At 39.1% G+C, this 16,182-nt stretch overlaps 1 protein-coding gene across 1 annotated transcript; it reads left to right on the top strand.

The window, feature by feature from the left end:
- Positions 1-12,208: 12,208 nt before the first annotated feature.
- On the top strand, positions 12,209-14,057 carry LOC145018017 (glucan endo-1,3-beta-glucosidase 13-like). The gene is made up of 2 exons (XM_078975955.1): positions 12,209-13,633; positions 13,791-14,057. The coding sequence occupies exons 1-2, from the start codon at positions 12,235-12,237 to the stop codon at positions 13,823-13,825; spliced, it is 1,434 nt and encodes a 477-aa protein (XP_078832081.1). The 5' UTR covers positions 12,209-12,234; the 3' UTR covers positions 13,826-14,057.
- The last annotated feature ends 2,125 nt before the right edge of the window (positions 14,058-16,182 follow it).

Raw genomic sequence — 16,182 nt, 5'->3', positions numbered from 1 at the left:
AGATTACTTCATGGATCTTGTCACAAGTAATTCTAAAGAGATAATATATTTTATTCTTCAAATTGAGATACATATAGGATTTTGTTTACAAAATCTATTATGTATTGGTGTGCTACAATGCTATACATAATTGGTAGTCGTAAAGGGTATTTCCATGTATGAATAGATGAGTAGGAAAAAACTATGTAGTCAAATTTTAATTGTTCCTTCTCGTAACTAGGAAGCGATATCTATGGGTCCGTCAATGATTTAGTGATGGCATCTGAAGTGTTTGGTTAAACCCTGACTAAACTAATGTGTTCAATTTAGTAGTCAGATGTAACGTCATAAATTATTAATTGGAAAACAAAATGTTGAACATTGAGATTGGCCTATATCCATGGCTCGTGTTGATAGAGATAACTAGAACAAATGAATAAGTTGATCACTTGTCTAATGGTCAAATTTTGATTCTAGTTAGAATTTGGTAGTTAGATTGGACGAATACTCTTTGTTGATTGTTAGTGAAATAGTTTGATCATAAAAGTTGACAACCTGTCCAAGTAGGAAATTATTGAAAATAGTGTCTAAGGTCATTAATTGTTTTGGTAATATTTGTAATAATAATAAGGTCTCTTGAATTGGCCTCATGACCTAAATAACATAAGGAAATGGAGATTAATAAGATGTTGATTTGTTAAGGAAATAATAAATTAATTAGAAATTATTCTGATAATTAATTAAAATATTTTAATTAACTAAAAAGTTGAATATTAATTAATTAAATGGATTAATTTGAATATTTCGAAAGCTTTTGGAGAGCCTATAGTGGATAGTTTTGATATCCATTAGATATGGATATGACATGTTTAATTCAGATAAGGATAAACCCTAGAGTTTGTATCCTTTTATAATTCTCTTAATTGCCTATGAATAGACTGCTAGGGTTAAACCCTAAAGTTAGTTATTCCTTTCTCAAAATCATTTAGACTCCACATATTTCTCTCTCTCTCTCTCTCTCTCTCTCTATATATATATATATATATATATATATATATATATATATATATATATATATCTACATATATGACATCACAACATCTCTCTTAGGTTTGGTGATTTACATGTAAAACTGACTTGGTTTTTAATCCTTCTGCTTTTGGTGTTGTGGGTTTAATTCCGTTAGAAGGGTGCCATGTTGGATCTTTCATCCTTGCTATAACCTCCCAAAAATTACAAAGAGATTTTTGATTTATAAAATAGATTAACCATTTATAACCTTTATCTCAAAAACCATTGACAGACATTTGTTTGATTGAAACCATGAATTATTAGAGTTGAGTTACAAAACCGTGGAAACGGATATCTTCGATGCGTTTGTATAGTTTTGCCGAGCTATTCTCACGAACAAACTGCAAAACATTTAATCCACAACTATAAGCATAAAGCTTCATGAGTTCCCCATAATACCACATATTCAACTATAGATACAACGCATCCACACAAGGACCTTATCTATAAAATCGATATATCAACTTACATGCCAGTACAAAACATATGAATGCTACGGTCCTCCCATAGTCTTACAATCACTCATTGTTGCAGTCCACCTGTAGTTTTAATTGTTATTGTCATCCCACAACCTTACATAAGGTTACCATGGTCCTCCCATGGTATTTCTACCATGGTCCTCCCATGGTCTTTCATACAAGTGCCATGGTCCTCCTATGGTATTTCATACAAATGTCATGGTCATACCCATGGTCTTTCATGCAATTGTCATAAGCCAAATCTCGGTCTTTCATACAATCCATAAAGTCGTATGCGGTCAAAGATTAGATAGACAATCGAACAAATGATCCGCCTAAGAATGAACAATCAAACAAGAATATCACAATAAGGCATTACACCAAGAGTTCTCAAGATATCCAACTTAAACTACATATAACGAATGCTATCATTTTTTGTCCAGGTTTCGGGCGGAGTTTGTGCTAGTTGTGGAGGTTAAATAGCTGGCCAGAGAGTTTTTGGATATGAGATAGACTACTAAGACGGTGGCGGAGATTACCGCCAAGTTCAGGGAGAGGGCCTTGTTGGTGCCCCAGTACGCGGGTGATGAGGAAATAAAGAAAACATGGTACCATGATATGTTGAGAGCTGGCATTCAGAAATATGTCAGCTATTCGGCGTGCCCAACTTTGGATGATATGATAGCCAGGGCACAATAAAGGGAGATTGATATAGAGCACATTAGGAAGATGAAGGCGGAAAGTGGGCAGACGACTGGGGTTTCAGTGAAAAAACCCAAGGGATTCAACTCGTGGTCGAAGGGTTAACAGGGCCAGAGCCGCTATGGGAAATGCGGCAAGACGCATGAAGGGGCTTGCAGAGTAGGGGGTTGGGCTGCTATAAGTGCGACAAGTTGGGGCACTTTAGCAGGGATTGTACTACCCATACCCCCACCAATCAAACATCAGACCTGCTTTGTTTTCACTGCAATCAACGAGGCCATAAAAAGGCCAATTTCATGAGATTGGTATCAGGGGCGCTAGTGGCGGCGCCAGCTCCAGCGACCTTGCGAATCACAGATAGCCGCTAGGGCAAGTCAGATGCTCCTGTGGTAAGGAGTCGAGCCTTCCAGCTGACCGGTGAGGAGGCGCGTGTCGCACCAGATGTGGTGACGGTTATGTTTCTTCTCCCTAGTTTTATTATATGTCAGTTTTGATATTTATATTCCATATATCTTGTTTTAGGATCGTTCCATGTGAACGATATCCCAGTGCTGGTATTATTCGACTCGGGGGCTACCCGATCCTTTGTATTGCTCGCGCTTAGCAAGCGATTCGTTGGAGCTCCAGGGGAGCTGGACTGTCCCCTTGATGTAGAGATTGCAAATGATAGGACCGTTCGGGTCGTGAGGGTTCATCGGGGATGTACACTGCAGTTGTTCGATGAGCAGTATTTCGTGGATTTAGTCCCTATTACCCTGCGAGGGAATAAGGTCATCGTAGGTATGGATTGGTTGAGCCCCAATGAGACAGTTATCGACTGCAAGCATCAACTAGTGCGAGTTAGGATCCCAAGTGGGGGAGGGTCAGTGATTCAAGGCGAGAGGTCGCAGTGTGACCGACTTTGTGTTCAGCAGTAAGGGCGATACACTACCTTCAATAGGGTTGCGCAGGTTATGTCGCTTATGTGATGGATACTCAGGAAAAGGGTAAGGCGATCGTGCGCGACGTACCGATCGTACGGGAGTACCCGTACGTGTTCCTGTAGGATTTGTCGGGGTGCCTCCGGAGAGGCAGGTAGAGTTCAGGATTGATCTAGTTCCTAGTGTGGCTCTAATAGCCAAGACACCATATCGGTTGGCTCCCCCTGAGATGCAGGAGTTATCTACACAGCTGCAGGAGCTATTAGACAAAAGATTTATCAGGCCGAGCAGTTTGCCATGGGGAACCCCGATCCTTTTTGTGAAGAAGAAGGATGGGTCACATCAGATGTCTATAGATTACCGAGAGTTGAATAAGGTGATGATGAAGAACCGTTATCCCATACCGAGGATTGATGACCTATCTGACAAACTTCAGGGAGCATATTGGTTCTCTAAGATGGATCTGCGATCAGGTTATCACCAGATGCGAGTTAGGGACAATGATGTGAAGAAGACAGCCTTCCGAACTCGCTATGGTCATTACGAGTTTGTGGTGATGCCGTTTGGGTTTACCAATGTTCCTGCCGCATTAATGGATCTCATGAACCGCGTATGCAGACCGATTTTGGATCGGTTTGTGATAATCTTTATTGATGACATCTTTGGCTACCCTAAGACGCAGGAACAGCACGGGGAGCACCTGAGGGAGGTGATGGAGACATTGAGGAGGGAGAGACTTTTCACAAACTTCTCAAAGTACGAGTTTTGGTTGCGCGAGGTGCACTTTCTGGGGCACCTCGTCAACCAGAACAGAATACTGGTCGATCCAGCCAAGGTAGATGTCGTGTTGAGATGGGAGGTTCCGAGGCCTCCATCTGAGATTCGGAGTTTTCTTGGTCTGGCGGGTTATTATCGGAGATTCATCTAGGATTTCTCCAAGATTGATGTTCCACTGACCCGACTGACCAAGAAGTCGGTGACATTCCGCTGGGGTCCTGAGCAGTAGGCGACTTTCAAGACTTTGAGGCAGAAGTTGTGCAAGGCACCAATATTGACTCTTCTAGAGGGCGTGGATTGGGCTCCAGACTAGTCAGAGTTGGCAAAAGAGCTATGCCGACAAGAGCCAGTCAGACTGGAGTTTCAGGTGGGGGATATGATTATCTTGAAGGTGCCACCTTGGAAAGGTGTCATTCGATTCAGGAAGCAGGACAAGTTGGGCCCCAAGTACATTGGTCCGTTCAGGGTTTTGGCTTAGGTGGGCCGGGTGGTGTATCGATTGGATCTGCCAGCCGAGTTCACTCAAATCCACAACACTTTTCATGTGTCCCAGCTGATGGGTTTTGAGCACTACATCAATCCTATGGGTACATGCAAACCCTAAATCTTTTGGATCTAGTTTTTCTAATGAACATGAAATAATCATCCAAAGCTTATAAACCCTAGATATAACATACAATAATCGAATTAACATATGAATTAGGGTTTAGATCTTACCTTTCAATGATTACAAGAGTTCTTTGATCTTCAAGAAGCTTAGTGTCACAAGTGTCACACCTCTAACGGCTCACAAACACCAAGAGCAAGAGCATGACTTATGAGAGGGAGGAGGAGGCACCAAAAATGTCTAAGAACCTTTAGGGATAACTTCACCACGTTTTTGGGAGCCTTAGGGGCCTTTATATAGTAGTGTGGGCTACTAGGTTTTCAGGTGAAACCCTAATTCTCTGCTTAGGCCTTAAGCAACTCATGGACTCCCTCCTTAGAGGCCTTGGACGAATTCTCATGGGTTTCCCCATAGATTTCGTCCACTCCAACTTCTATGGAGTCCATTAGCCCATTTATGCAACTATCTTATAATTACAATATCAGTCCCCTTTATTTAATTAATATCTTCTAGCCACATAATTAATTCTTAATTAATTATTGTCTAATATTAATTAAACAATATGAATACTCCTTTAATATATCACTCTTATAATATATTAATAAATCATAATTAACATCTCTCTTCATAAATCATCCTATCAAGTTGCTTTGGTGAAGGCAACCCAAAAGGACCATGCACAACCGGGTCAAGTACATACCAAATATAGTTACGGGCTTAGACACTAATCCAACATCAGCTGCGGAAGTGCTTTGTGGATGAATCCACAGTTGTGCCCTTAGAGGATATCCAGGTGGATGACTTCCTGAACTATGTTGAGAAGCCAGTGGTGATTCTGGATCGGAAGACAAAAACCTTGAGGAACAAAGTTCTACAGTTAGTGAAGGTGCAGTGTCTGCACCGCAAGGGGTCAGGGTGGACGTGGGAGCCAGAGGAGGAGATCAGGGAGCACTATCTAGGATTATTTGACACAGCTGACTTCGAGGACGAAGTCTGAGACAAGTGGGGGAGAATTGTAACGCCTGGTTCCTGGTATGTATTTAACTTATAAATTATTCATTTTTATAGAGCAACTCGACGAGTTGGAGGCCCTAGACTCTTCGAGTAAAGATGTTTTAGACTATGCGTTTTGGTGACCAACTCGACGAGTTGGGTGGTATCAACTCAACGAGTTGGCTGGGTGAAATGAAGCCCTAAATTCAGTGTTTTCACCCTATTTAAACACCTTAAACCTTTCATGTTAGCCTCATTTCTCATCCTCCACTTTCCTAACCCTAAATCTCGAAATCCTAAAGCTACTTTGAGTGATTATGAGCCATTTTGGGTGTTTTTGGTGTGTGTTGATGCCATTGGAAGAAGGAAAATCTTGAAGACTCAAGAAGGAGCTTATAGATCCTGAATCCTTGCCTCATCCACGACACTTTTCTGGTATCAAGCTTGAACCTTGCCTTGTAGTTGAGTAGATCTCCTTTTTTGGGTTATTTTGCATGTTTTTGTCCAAATATCATGGTCCTTGGGAATGGGACGTCCCAAATGGTGTAACACTTTAGATATAGGGTCTTGAGGGGTTTTCATGGCATAAAGGTGCTAACTTTATGGCCATGGAAGTCCCATGCAACCTTTAGACCATCATTTTGGTGTAGCACCTGATTCCTGGTATGTATTTTATCTAAGTGTTTTACATTCTTGGCCTGGGACTCGGTGAGTTTAAGGCCCAACTCGTCGAGTCGAAGCGGGATTGGTTGCGGGACTTAAGTATCGGACTTGTCGAGTCGGCGTCTGGACTCGACGAGTAGGATCTGACTGGACAAAAACCTAATATGAGGGCTTGCACCCTATTTAATCGTCTCATTCAGCCCCCACTCGTCCCTAGTGCTTCCAGAAACCCTCCATAGCAAACCCTAAGTGTTTTGGTGCAAAATCTAAGGCTTTTGAGTGATTTTCGTGGGTTTTGACCACAAGGAAGAAGGAAGAGCATAGAAGGATCAATAGGAGACTGAAGGATTTGAGTTTGGTACATCATTTGCAGTCCTTGAAAGGTATAAAGTTTGTACCTTGCTTCTTGTTTGTTAGATCCCTTTTTGGGGAAGATTTAGGGCTTTTGAGCCATAATGAGGTAACCAACCATGATTGCAAGCATGGTTGGGGGTCAAGACTTCGGATCTTGGACCTAGGAGGCTCACAAGGCAGATTGGGGTTGCTTTTTGCATTCATGGAAGGTCCCTTGCAACATAAGAGCCATTTTGGGGTCTTTGCTCATAGTCCCATGCATGCACGTAAAGTTCGTAACTTTACGTGCTAGATGGATCTTAGGAGTCTAGATCTATCATTTGGATGAGAGTTGTACATCAGAAATCGAGAAATGAGACTGGGATGTTATCGACTCAGCGAGTCCGTTCTTGGGACTCGGCGAGTCCAAGGCATAAAGTCCCAAAATTTGTTGAGGGTCAAAGGAACCCATCTGGGTGGTAGAGATGTGGTAGAAGGACCAAAGGAGTGACCCAAAATTTTGGACTTAGCCTTAAATTTGAAGTTCTTGGGACTCGGCGAGTTCATGAACAGACTCGGTGAGCCAAAGACAATCTCTTTATGGTTGAAGATGAACTCGACGAGTTGTTCATACAACTCGATGAGTCAAGGTCAGAACTTGTTCATCTGATGAAGGTGAACTCGCCGGGTTGTTCATACAACTCGGCGAGTCGGATGAAGGTTCATTCAATGTTCATAAAGGAGGAGAACTCGTCGAGTCGTTGCTAAACTCGACGAGTAGAGTCGTGGATAAGGACGTTTAAAAGGATAGGGACTCGATGAGTTGACGACCCAACTTGGCAAGTAAGGTCAACTAGAAGTTGACTTTGAATTTGATTTGGTTGGGGGTAAAATATTCATTTTACCCCAAGAGTAGATACCAGTTTCTGACTCGGTGTTCGTGGAAATTATAGCCTGAGGATTTCCGGAGTAGCAGCAGCAGACAAAGTTTTCCCGCACCGTTCACCAACATCTTCTAGTTTAAGGTGAGTTACCTTCCAGTAGAGGTGGGTCTAAGGCACCAATGTTGGCCCACCAGTAGGAGTTATATATTAGATGATTGTCTTTGTGATATTCATCTAGGTTTGCTACTGCCTGATATGTTATGAGCTAGTATGATATGATATTAGATGCTAGTAGTAGTAGGGGAGATAGTCCCCAAGGTTACCGGTCGATAGGGCCAAAAGGGGGTGGTCATACCCAGTCATACTAGATAGCATATGGTTATGTGTTACATGCTACGTGGTAGTAGTAGAGGGGTGAAAAAGTCCACAACATCCGATCGACAGGACCGAAGGGGTGGCCAACACCTGGGTATGCCACACAGTATCTGGTCGAGAAGACCGCTAGGGAGGCCAACACCCATAAATGTTGGGCAGTATCCGGTCGAGAGGACCGAATGGGAGGCCAGCACCCATGTATGCTAGGCAGCATCCGGTCGAGAGGACCGAAGGGGTAGGTCGGGCACCCTGATATGCCTGACAGTATGTGTATGTTATGTGATTGTATGGTATACGGTACGATGGGGGGAACTCACTAAGCTTCGTGCTTACAGTTTACAGTTTTGGTTTCAGGCACCTCTTCAGCGAAGGGGAAGGAGCTAGCATGGTAGCGGCACATCATACGCACACACATTGTTTTCCGCACTATGGATATTCTAGGATTGTACTCTGACATGTTACTATTTTTATGACTTGGGTTTTCAGATATGATACATTGTTTTATGAGATGATGTGATTTCACAGTATTTTCTTAAGAATATTTTTAAGATTCAGTTAATTAAATGAAATTTTTGGACTTGAAAATTGAGTCGTTACATTTGGCCTTTTGGAGCTTCTAATGGTCATGCATGTAGAGAAAGCTGGAACTTTACGTGATCTTTCAATCCTTAGAGTCCAGATTTATGACCTCATGGTCTATCTTGTAGTTTTGGTGGTGTTTGAATTATGACTTTGGCCTTTTTGAGTTAGGGTTTGAGCTTAATCCATTTAGGAAAGGTATTAATGGGTAAAGTTGGAAACTTTACCCTTCTAGAGGCATTTACAACCTAGATCCGGAGTATAGGGTGTAGATATGAAGAATAAGGGCTTTATGTATTAAGAAGGGTTGAAAAACTCGACGAGTTCATGGAAGGACTCGACGAGTTGTATTGAGAAGTCACGATTCTATTGACAAGGAAGAACTCAACAACTTGGAGGAAAACTTGACGAGTTGGATCGCGATTTCACGATTCTGTGATTCATGGGAACTCGGCGAGCTGAAGGGCAAGCTCAACGAGTTGATTCAACTCGGAGCGTTGACTTTGACTTGGACCAAAGTTGACCCTTATGGGGTTATGAGTATGAAAGGGGTACTTAAGGAAATCTTTTATGTGTAGGGGATTGAGTTGGGTTGATATTCGGATTCGGGGACTGTTCAGCTACTTCCAGTTTTTGAGGTGAGTTACCTTCCCGGTATAAGTGGGTCAAAGGCACCAATGCTGGCCCACTAGTAGTTGTTTACAGTAGAGATGATTGTCTTTGTGATAATTGTCTGGTATGCCACTATTTGTTGAGATTTATGTGCTTGTATGCTATGTTATTACGTGGTAGTGGTAGGGGTGAGGTAGACCCCATCACCGGTCGAAAGAGACCGAAGGGGTAGGCCGACACCCATATATGCTAGACAATATGTGATTTATGTGCTTATATGCGAGGATATTATGTGGTCGTGGTAGGGGTGAAATAGACCCCGTAACCAGTTGAAAGAGACCGAAGGGGTAGGCTAGTACCCAAATATGATAGGCAGTATCCAATTGAAAGAGATCAAAGGGGTATGCCGACACCCAGATATGCTCGGTGGTAACTGGTTGAAAGAGACCGAAGGGGTTGGCTAACACCCAGATATGCTCGGTGGTAACTGTTTGAAAGAGATCGAAGGGGTAGGCCAACACCCAGATATGCTCGGTGGTAACCGGTTGAAAGAGATCGAAGGGGTAGGTCAACACCCAGATATGCTAGGCAGTTTGTTTATTGTATGGTATGTGCTATGATGTGGGAACTCCCTTAGCTTCGTGCTTACAGATTCAGTTTTGGTTTCAGGTATTTCTACTTCGAAAGAAAAGGAGCCGACATGATCGCAATGCGTCACACTATGATTTTCCGCACATGAGATCTTTGTGAGTTGTACTCTGATGTTGTTTTCTTATGACATATTTTGATTACTGAGAAATTGGTTTTGATTATGATATGGGATGACACTATTGATGTTTTCAGACTACTTGTTTTTATAATTGTGTAATTAAAAATGAAATTTTTTGTCATGAATTTTGGGATTTTACATTTGGTTCTTCTCATCCGAGGCCGGCGGTTTTATTTGATAATTTTGTTACACAAACTTTTTTTTGGTGCAAGGATAGATCTAATAAAATCTTAAACTGGATCGGTTGGCTTCAAAACCCCCCAACTTGTTATTTCTGGTTAACGTTTTGTTTGCTTGGCTAGTTTGTTGCTACTCTGTTTTGGTTAATAAAATTGAGCCCTTCTAACAAAAAAGATATGATTGGTCCTGATTCAAATAGATATTCCATACCCATGCAACATTAACAAATTGGTCAACTTATTCCGATAATTATATTCAAGTTTTATATCGAGAAACCTATATTGAAATAATATGAGAGTGATAAATGAGAAACCTATATTGAAATAATATGAGAATGATTGATAAATGTTTCAAGTTCGCCTGATATTAAAACAAACGTCATAAGATGACAATCCATTTTACATTACAAGTTCTTGTAAGAACAACATCATATTATTATATAGAGAGCTAGCAAATAACTAGCAAAAAGAAACAAATTACAAAGAGATTCATGTTGGGAGTTTTGCAACCATAAATTTTGACACGTCCGCAACACCCTGAGTCATGGCAATGGCCTCCAAAGCTATCCTATTCGCTACTACCAAAGACACATTATCCACCTTGAAGCGAATGACTTGAACCGAATGAATGATTGATCTATTTTAACTTTGAACATCAAGGGGTGTTTGTTTTTTATTTTTCAAGTTTTTTATTATTTTTTTAAACTTATTTTTTGGGCTTATAAAAAATTAATGTCTAGGTAAGCTTATTTTTACCAAAAAATAAGTCAATTTCCATAAAAAAAGTAAAAATATTTTTTCTTTTCAAATAATTAACTTATTTATCTATATTTATCTATTTACCCTCGACCTTAAATAAATTTTCTTTTCCCAACACTATATTATTCTTCTTTTTAGTCATTTTAGAAAAATAAACTAATCCAAACACTATTTAAAAAAAATGAATAACTAATAATAAGTATAAGTTCAAACATTTTTTTATCTTATAAGTTTATAAGTTCTTTAAGTTTTTAAGCTAATAAACTAATAAATGCTTAAAAAAAAGCTTACAAAAACACCCCTAAAAATCAAACTTAATTAGCGATGTGACATGTAATAGTAAGGGGTTGTTTATTTTTTGTGTGAAGATTTGCGCTATCACTTTTGTATGCGCCGCGCAGACAACGCGTAGACATATGCTCTCGCAGATTGTTTGTTTTTTGGAAGTGCACAGATCAGAAAACGTCTGCACGAGATCTTCCTGGCGCAGACATGAGTCACTGTTTTCAAAGGTTTTAAGACCTCATTTTAATCTAAACAAAAAAAAAACATGGGCTACTGTGCAGTTTTTTTTTTTAAAAAAAAAAAAAAAAAAAAAAATACATTTTTAATGTTTATGATATGAAATTAAGTTTAAAAATTCAATTTATTTTAACAGTCCGTAGAGGTTAAAAACAAACAGTCTTCTTATTGCAGACTGCAGACATTTGATCAACCTCTTCTACCGCAGAGGCTTGCAGATGTAGTTCGCAGACTGCATATATTTTGACTTCAAAAAAACAAATAGCACCTATATGATTGACATCTTTCACTTCTTTATCAAAACTGGACTCGTATCAACCATTCCAGTCCCAAATTTAGTCTTTTAGAAATCCTATTAAGCATCACCCTCCATACTAAGAGTTTATTTTTATAGGGACAAACATATTCAAACATTACAAGTTAATATTTATGAGTGAAACGTTTTATGATGCACATATTAAAATTTGCTATATGATTATTGTGATTTGAATTACGATATCCAATATCAATGTTTAGATTAACAATTTATACTTTTGATTTTCTCAAACTAGCTTTAAGGTGAAATAAATAAGCATCATATCAAGTCTTTTAATAACAATAATCAAATAGTAAAATAGATTTTCCTAATTTACCATTTTTTTTATAAATTTACAAGGTCCCTGTTTTTTTCTACTACACTTGATTATTCGATCTCTTATCAAAATAAATTATGGTTATTTTTCTTGTAATTGTTAATTATCTAATACCATATAAACCTTGATAATGTGATATATATATATATATATATATATATATATATATATATATATATATATATATATATATATATATATATATATATATATATAATGTTATTCGGTTTTTTATTTTTGGAAGAATGTGAAAATAAAAATCTAAACATTTTTTAATACTTAAAGAGAAAATTAGAATGACCCATGAACTTACCCACTCCACCCTTTTACCCACCACATTACCCACCATTTTACCCCACCACTCTGACACTTATAAATACTAGACCCAATCGACCTTCAACTTCCATCCTCCATCCAACAATGGCTTCCTCCACGATTAACACCCTCCTCCTACTCCTCCACCTCTTCTCCGGCGTCGCATTCTCGGCCTCCACCGGCATGATCGGTGTCAACTACGGCCGCATTGCAGATAACCTCCCTGACCCAACCAAAGTCGTTCAACTACTCAAATCCAACGCCATCGACCATATCAAGCTCTACGACACCGACTCCGCCGTCCTCAAAGCACTTTCCGGTTCCAACATCGCCGTCACCGTCGCCCTTCCCAATCAACTCCTCTCCTCCGCCGCCGCTAACCAAGCCTTCACTGACGATTGGGTCCAATCCAATATCCTTCCGTACCACCCTGCCACCATCATCGAAGCAATCGCCGTCGGTAATGAAGTATTCGTTGATCCAAACAACACCACCGATTTCCTTGTTCCCGCCATGAAAAACGTTTACGCTTCGCTTCAGAAAAACAAAATTTCCATCAACGTGTCTTCTCCGATTGCTCTCAGCGCTTTAGCCACCTCTTACCCTTCCTCTTCAGGCTCATTCAAACCGGATCTAATAGAACCGGTGATCAAGCCAATGCTTAGCTTCCTCAAAAACACCGGATCGTATCTCATGGTGAACGCCTACCCGTTTTTCGCATATGGAGCGAACACCGACACGATTTCTTTAGATTACGCTTTGTTACGTGACAACAATGGCGTGAAGGATCAGAAAACCGGAATCACTTACAAAACGCTTCTTGAAGCACAACTCGATGCAGTGTACGCCGCCATGGATGCATTACAATTCAACGATGTGAAAATGGTTGTTTCAGAAACTGGTTGGCCTTCAAAAGGAGATTCTAACGAACCTGGCGCCGGAGAAGACAATGCTGCTCAATACAACGGTAACCTGGTCCGAAGAGTACTCACCGGCGGTGGAACTCCGTTGAGACCAAACGATCCTCTCGTTGTTTACCTGTTTGCTCTTTTCAACGAAGATCAAAAATCCGGCCCTACATCCGAACGGAATTACGGTTTATTTTATCCGAATGAGGAAAAAGTGTATAATGTGCCGTTGAGCAGGCAAGCTTTGGCGGATTTGCCGTCGGAGGCGGCGAGTAACGGTAGCAAGTCACAGGTTCCGGTGGCGGAGGCTCCGTCGCCTAGCTCCGGCGATGTGTCGGCGGCGAATACAGTAGGGCAGACGTGGTGTGTGGCGAACGGGAATGTCGGGGATGAGAAGTTGCAAGCTGCGTTAGATTATGCTTGTGGGGAAGGTCGTGCTGATTGCCGTCCGATTCAGTCTGGTGCCACGTGTTATAATCCTAGCACACTTGAAGCTCATGCTTCGTATGCGTTCAACAGCTATTACCAAAAGCAAACACGTGTGAGTGGATCGTGCGATTTTGGGGGTGCGGCGTACGTGGTCTCTCAACCTCCTCGTATGTATCCTAGATTCTCTCTTTATCTTGTATTACTTGATTTAATTTTAGAATTTTATAAATATTTAAGGTTACAAAATCTTATTATTAACATAACAATTAGTAAAATAATTTAGGTTTTACATATTTTAGTCTAACAAGAACATATTTTTTACAGGATTCGGCAGCTGCAAATTTCCTACGGGATATTAGGAGGAAAATTATGAGCGTTGATGCCTTGATGGTGTCGTTTAGTTGATTATCATTTATGTTTTGGAGGCATTTCGTTTTATTATTTTAATATTTATTTATTATTGTTTATTTAGAGAAAATGGTAGTTAGGTTTGGTTGCTTGTATTGGTTATGACTTTTAATATTTTTTCCTTGTTATCTTGTGTTATATCATATTAAAAAAAATTCCTTTCTAATACATGATTACTTATAATTATGCGAGTTAAGTAAATTAAAGATTGATTATCGACTTAAATTCATTGCTTAGAGTTGGCAATAGTTGGTGAGTGCACAACACAAATTAAGGTTTGCCTTGACAATCTAGCCAGATGTCTATGCACGAAATAATAATAATAATAATAATAATAATAATAATAATAATAATAATAATAATAATAATAATAATAATAATAATAATTTGATGATATATTAACATCCGAGTTTTAAACAGGAAAAATAAAATGCACCACCTAATTAAAGGGGCGAATACACCAATCTACCGAAATACACATATATGTCTCATATGCTTGATCCTTACATATACCACCTTGCAAGTATGATAGCTTTTGTTGAGATTTTTAGAAGGATTGTTTTATGTACGTTGTTTTATATGTTCCTTCTCAAATATGAGTACTCAATAACTTTAAAAGCGGGTTACGTAATATTATGTTATCATGATGGGTTTTAATGGATTGAAGAGTCGTGAATCTTAAAGTCATTGCTTAGATGTCAACAACACTTGGTGGGTGCATAGAGAAGGTTTGCCCTAACAATTGGATTGTTGTTCTAATTTTATAGTTTTTTGTTGACGTTTTTAAATGATTCATTCTCGGACGTTATTGTGTATTTGTATGCATTTAGTATTTAAAGATGGTTACTTGAAAACAACGTGCAACCATTGGTGCCCCACCACTTGTGGATTAAGCAAAATGGTTTTATGGATTTAGTGATTTATTGTTTTTGCTCTACACTCTAAATAAGGGGTATGGTGATTTATTGTTATCAAAAGGGTAAAATTCTTGATCGTGTGTGCCCAACAATCGGTCATAACCACTACTACCAACATATATGAGGTAAACTATGATGTTATTAACTTATTATCAAAAAATAAAAATAAAAAAATGCTAGATGAGTTTGAACCTAAGATCGTATTAGGTTCTACTGGATCTAAATGACTATCTTAGTAATCCAAAGAGATATCAAACACTTTGTCTTGTAAATAAGTATAAAATCAAACAACAAAATCCCATAACAAACTAAGATGCAGAAATATAATAACTATGTCTAATATTGAGAAAAACAAATATCAACATATAGCTAATGTAAATGACAAAGAAAGTAACGATACACGAGAAATTAACGTGGTTCCACCATTAGGGAAATGGTGTACACCCACAGGAAGAAAAAAATGACATGTAGTATTAAGCAATAATAAAACGGGCGTTACAAATCACTTACAAGTGACCAAAATAAAAATTGTTTTCAAAAAATCGCTAGAAAGAAATTAGGAAAAATAAGTCATACAATGAGTATTTAAAGAAAACTCATTGGGAGAAAATGACTACTTTGCCACTACTTCGGTTGATCATACAAAGTGGCCATTTCAGTAAAAAAAAATCGACATTTCAATCAAAAATCACAAATTCAAGTAGTGACGATGTGGCTATGGCCATAAAGTGGTGAATATGGTTTGATTCACAAAACTCAAATAATTGATACTTGAAGTAGCAAAGAGGTGGCCATCATTTGGCAGTTTTGAATTGTTCAACATTCTTCAGATGATTTCCTAAAATCTCGAAGAATTTTGTATATGAATTATTGCATTATGAACAACACTCCACCTTGATACCTGTAACATACACATTTAGTTATCGTGTTTTGTAACGAATAATATTATGAAATATTATATGAAATTTGAGTATTGAGTTCTAACAAATAGTTTTTACTTGAATTGAAGTAAGGGTTATTGTCACTGTAGCCCAACAATGTTTAGTATATTGGTTTAAATGGTCCCTCGTGATTTTTTTTTGTCTTTGAAGGGTACGAACTTGTATTAATCACGACACAAATCCTTACATTTAACCCCCAAATATGTTCATCTATCGTCTCTAGTTTCGTCGGCGATCTTTGATTCAGGCGTTGGAGTTAATTTGTAAGATTTCCTCCATCTTCACGTCGACAATATACCATTGGTTCACAAGATCGTTCCTAATCCCATTTGCTTGCTTCCCATTCCTACTCGTAACCTTATTTTCTTTGCCTCAATCTTCCATCTAATACTTTGGTTTGCATCGAGTGTGTCACCTTTTGTTGTGGTATGTTATATCTTGTGGGGGTGA

The sequence above is a fragment of the Lactuca saligna genome, chromosome 9, assembly GCF_052625555.1.
Source record: "Lactuca saligna cultivar CGN05327 chromosome 9, ASM5262555v1, whole genome shotgun sequence".
NCBI classification, from domain to species: Eukaryota; Viridiplantae; Streptophyta; class Magnoliopsida; order Asterales; family Asteraceae; genus Lactuca; species Lactuca saligna.
The sequence above is the reverse complement of the archived record's forward strand: the minus strand, read 5'-3'. Positions and strand labels throughout refer to the sequence as shown.